General features: G+C 55.4%; 1 protein-coding gene across 1 annotated transcript in view; it reads right to left on the bottom strand.

Moving 5' to 3' along the window:
* Window positions 1–4,263, bottom strand: part of PEX26 (peroxisomal biogenesis factor 26) — a 10,274-nt gene extending 6,011 nt beyond the window's left edge. The window contains exons 1-4 of the mRNA XM_010845071.1: window positions 3,871–4,263; window positions 2,758–2,898; window positions 1,732–2,027; window positions 28–174 (exon numbers count right to left, since the gene is read on the bottom strand). Coding sequence (XP_010843373.1) covers window positions 28–174; window positions 1,732–2,027; window positions 2,758–2,898; window positions 3,871–4,085 — 799 coding nt within the window. The 5' untranslated portion in view covers window positions 4,086–4,263. The remainder of the gene's footprint in view (window positions 1–27; window positions 175–1,731; window positions 2,028–2,757; window positions 2,899–3,870) is intronic.

The following is a 4,263-nucleotide window of genomic DNA, read 5'->3' as shown; positions in this document are numbered from 1 at the left end:
GGTGGGGAGGCAGGTGTCCTCACTCACCTGGATCAAACCTCAACACCAGGAGGCAGAGGAGCAAGGCGGCCAGCAGGCTCTTACTGAAGGGCAGAGAAAAGAAGTGGCTGACTGCAGAGTCCCAGAGATGGCGCAGCAACGTCAGTAGAGACAGGAACTTGTGGGAGGAGGAGCCTGGCGGGGTGACAGAGTAGAACTTCAGTAAAGAAGCAGCTTCCCGACTCCAAGCTTTGAGTCTAAGTCGAGCCAAGACTGGTTTCCTCATGCAGTCCACAAAATGGTTCTAAGGGAGCTCCCAGGCATCCAGAGATGCCTTCAGCACTGATTATATCAGAACACCAGCTCCATCCAAGAGGACTGTGACGACACCAGACACCAGCTCCACAGGAGAGGACTCTGGCATCACCAGCATCAGCTCCAGAGGAGAGGACTCTGATGCCACCAGATACCAGCTCCAGAGGAGCGGGCTCCGACATCACCAGACGCCAGCTCCACAGGAGAGGGCTCCGACGTCACCAGACGCCAGCTCCACAGGAGAGGGCTCTGACGTCACCAGACACCAGCTCCATCCGAGAGGACTGTGACATCACCAGACACAACCTCCGTAGGAGAGGATTCTGACATCACCGACACCAGCTCCAGAGGGGAGGGCTGTGACGTCACCAGACACCACCTCTGTAGAAGAGGACTCTGACGTCACCACATACCAGCTCCACAGGAGAGGGCTCTGACGTCACCAGACACTCGCTCCACAGGGGAGGACTCTGATGTCACCAGACACCAGCTCCACAGGAGAGGACTCTGACATCACCAGACACCACCTCTGTAGAAGAGAACTCTGACATCACCACACCAGCTCTGTAGGACAGGACTTCAACAGAAATGTCAACTTAGCTGGGGAACCTGGTACATCTGGTGTTTCTTTAACAGCTTCACAGTATTCTTCATATTCTGGCCTAAGACATATGCACAGTTACATAGCAATAATTCTTGATGATCAGTAAAGGCAGAAAACAAAGGGCACCTCACAGGCACAGTGAAGAATCCCGTCTTGGACTGAGCACAAACATGAACATCACCTTCAAGCCCTGAAGACACCCTGGACTCGCCATCCGAGCGCCTCCTCCCCAGGCACTGGACAGGCAGAGGGTTTGTGGAGTTACATGGAGTCCCTGAAGCCAACAACCTGCTGCAAAGAAGTGACCCTGCCTCAGCAGGTCCCTGCTCTTAGGTACACAAAGAAAACACCTCAGAGACAGGATTAGTCTCCTGAGGGCTGAAGGTCCTCCGTGTATGCCTATTCTATGTGTCACGAACAGAGAAAACAAAGATCAGGGGGTTAAAAACCACGAGGAGGAAAACTTCAACTCAGCATCAGGAAGAACTTCCCTGCACAGCCCTCCACAGCTGAAAGGCGCTGCTTCAGGAGATGGTGAAGTAACATCCTGGCCAGGCCAGCACAGAGGAGACAGATCTACTGACAAGGGCCCATGGAGGAGATGACTTTCAGGAGACAAAAGTAAGGCTCTGAGACCTGCACCACCTGCCTCCCAAAGCCAACCGCAGAGGGGCTGGGCTTTCGAAGCACCTCAACAGATTTCTTATCCTGCAATCTGGAAGTTACTCATACAAAGCATTGTTCCCAAGGCCCAGGAAGGTCATGATGGACCCCACGTCCAGGAGGAAGCCCTCAGCTTCTGCACAGAGGGCTGCAGAAGGATGATGTCCCACCTTCCTGGTTTAGTGTCCGCGTCTCCTCGGAGCCAGAGTGCCCATGTGTCTGCTGCTGCCTCGCTGCACTAACGGCCTGAAGTGCATCCAGCCGCTGTTTCTCGCTGAAGGCTGCAGAGCCCACCACCAGCTCTTCAGCCTCTGACAGGAGGCCCAGAGGAAGTAGCACTCGCTGCAGGTGAAGTTCTGCTAAGGATCTATACTCTGGAAGGCCCTGGTTGTCAGGGTCTTGAAGCCAAGCACGGACTCCATCCAGCACAGCTCCAGGCTCTTGCATTTTACTGTATAAAAGAACACTGCAGCCCCAAATAATCCAATCCCAGAAAAAGAGTGGTCAATGCTTCACGGTTTGTTAATTTCTCTTAACCACTAAACTCCTCCTACCCAGCCCCTCCTTTGTGCCCTCAAGTCCTTCCCTAAGGGACACTGACATGTTAAGAATCAGGAGCTCTTAGAAGCAGCAAGCAACTCTCAGCTCTGGCACCCCCCCACCCCCTGTTCTGTCACCCCACTTCACGTCTCCCATCCCTTCCTCTTTTCCCTATCACACTCCTAAATTCCTTCTTCCTCATCTTTTCATGCATATGTTTTGAGTCTGGAGGGCGCCAGGGGGACAGGGGGTGGGGGACAGGGAAAGAATTAGATTTAAAGGGAAATGGTATAGAAAGAAAAAGATGAGATATGAGAACTGAAGGGGTGTGATGTGCTTAGTCGCTCAGCCATGTCAGATTCTGTGTGACCCCAGGGACTGTAGCCCGCCAGGCTCCTCTGTCCATGGGGGTTCTCCAGGCAAGAACACTGGAGTGGTTTGCCATGCCCTCCTCCAGGGGATCTTCCCAACTCAGGGATCAAACCCAGGTCTCGCACATTGCAGGCAGATTCTTTACTGTCTGAGCCACCAGGGGAGCCCAAGAATACTGGAGTGGGTAGCCTATCCCTTCTCCAGAGCATCTTCCCGACCCAGGGGAAAACCCTCTTGCTCCTGCGCTGACTCAGTGGGGAAGCAGTAAGGACCTAAGGACCTACCACAGTTCCAGGACTTTGGGGGGCAGCTTCTCAGGAGCCTGGTAATATTGAAGAACCCAGGACAGGACTTCCCGCCACCGATCCATTTCTGCCAGGGCCTGGATGCCCACAACACACAGAGAGCATTTCACCTCCAAGGAGCTGTCCGCAAAAAAGCCAATTTGGGAGTTCAGAAGTGGTTCCCCTGCACTGCCATGCCCACCTTCAGCTTGGGACTGTTCTTTACCAGCTCCCAAGTCAGTAGCAATTACCTCTCACCTCCCCCCATCCCCAGTATTCAAGAGGGCCTCACAATTATGACCCGTCTCATGAGCCCCAGCAAGAGAAAACTGCCCTTTGCCCAGGAGCTAAACGTTTTTATAAATCTAAAGGCCAATCAGCTGTTGACCAGCACACGTCTCTGTATCCAGGTAAAGTCAGGGTTAACCGACAGGAAGCGTTTATTTACTCCCAAGGGGAAAAGAACAGCTGCAGCACAGATGTGGGCGCAAAGAGGACCAGCCCTAAGAGTTTGCTTAGTGAAGAAAGGGCAGAAGCAGTCTCCGCCCGAGCGCAGCATCAGAATCACACCCTCAGCCTTTACAGCACCCAGTCTTCACCGACCCCCAAACACTCAGGGAAAGCCCCCCAGTTCATCCTTCTCTGGGGCCAGCTTTGACCAGTCTACCCACGCCCTCCCTAGTATGACCTAATCCAACGAGCAATGCAGGACCAAAATTTCAATTCTTTGATCCAATCTTACAAGAGGACCGGAACACGACTCCTGCTCTGAACCCCAACCCGAGGAGTGAGGGGGGCTTCTTCGGGGAGGGGTGGAAGGAGAGGACTTCCGGCACCAGCTTACTGCAGTAATTTAACAAATCAATTCTATCTTCTCATTAGACCATTCTACCCTGATATAGGGAGAAAGAATTGATTGTGGGGTCCCACTAAACCCCGTTTACGTCTCGACCGTTTCCTCCGCGGAAACCGACACAAGGTGAGTCCCTGCTTCGCGGAGAAGCACCGCGAGGAAAACAAAGAATAAGGGTCGCACAAGCAACCAGACTGCAGGAGTGCTGGCGTCTGGAGGCCTCCCACCGTCCCCGGAGGCGAACCGAGCCCCGGACGTACGCGCCCGCCGGCTCCTCCGCCAGGCCCTGCCAGGCGCGTTCGCAGGTGCGCAGCGCCGCGCCGAAGTCCAGGTTCACCACTAGCAGGTCGGCCGCCTCCTCCAGCAGAAGCGCGGCCGCCGACGGGGCCGGGACAGCACGCACGGGCTCGCTGCTCCGCAGGGCTCCCCCGAGCGCCCTCAGCGGGGCTGCGGAGGTTGCGGGGTCACTCTTCATAAGTGCGCGCCAGGACGCAGCCCTCTAGGGGCGCGGGGTGTGCGGTGCAGTCTGGGGAGGAGGAAGGGGTGGTCTTCACAGGCTCTGGCGCGGGACAGCCTGGCGCCCTCGGATTTGTGCAGCACTGAGTCCCTGGGCACCCGGTCCCACGACAAGGACTGGGACCCCGGCTGGTGTA

This window comes from Bison bison, unplaced genomic scaffold, assembly GCF_000754665.1.
Source record: "Bison bison bison isolate TAMUID 2011002044 unplaced genomic scaffold, Bison_UMD1.0 scf7180017864213, whole genome shotgun sequence".
NCBI lineage: Eukaryota > Metazoa > Chordata > Mammalia > Artiodactyla > Bovidae > Bison > Bison bison.
This window is presented reverse-complemented; position numbering and strand designations above follow the sequence as displayed.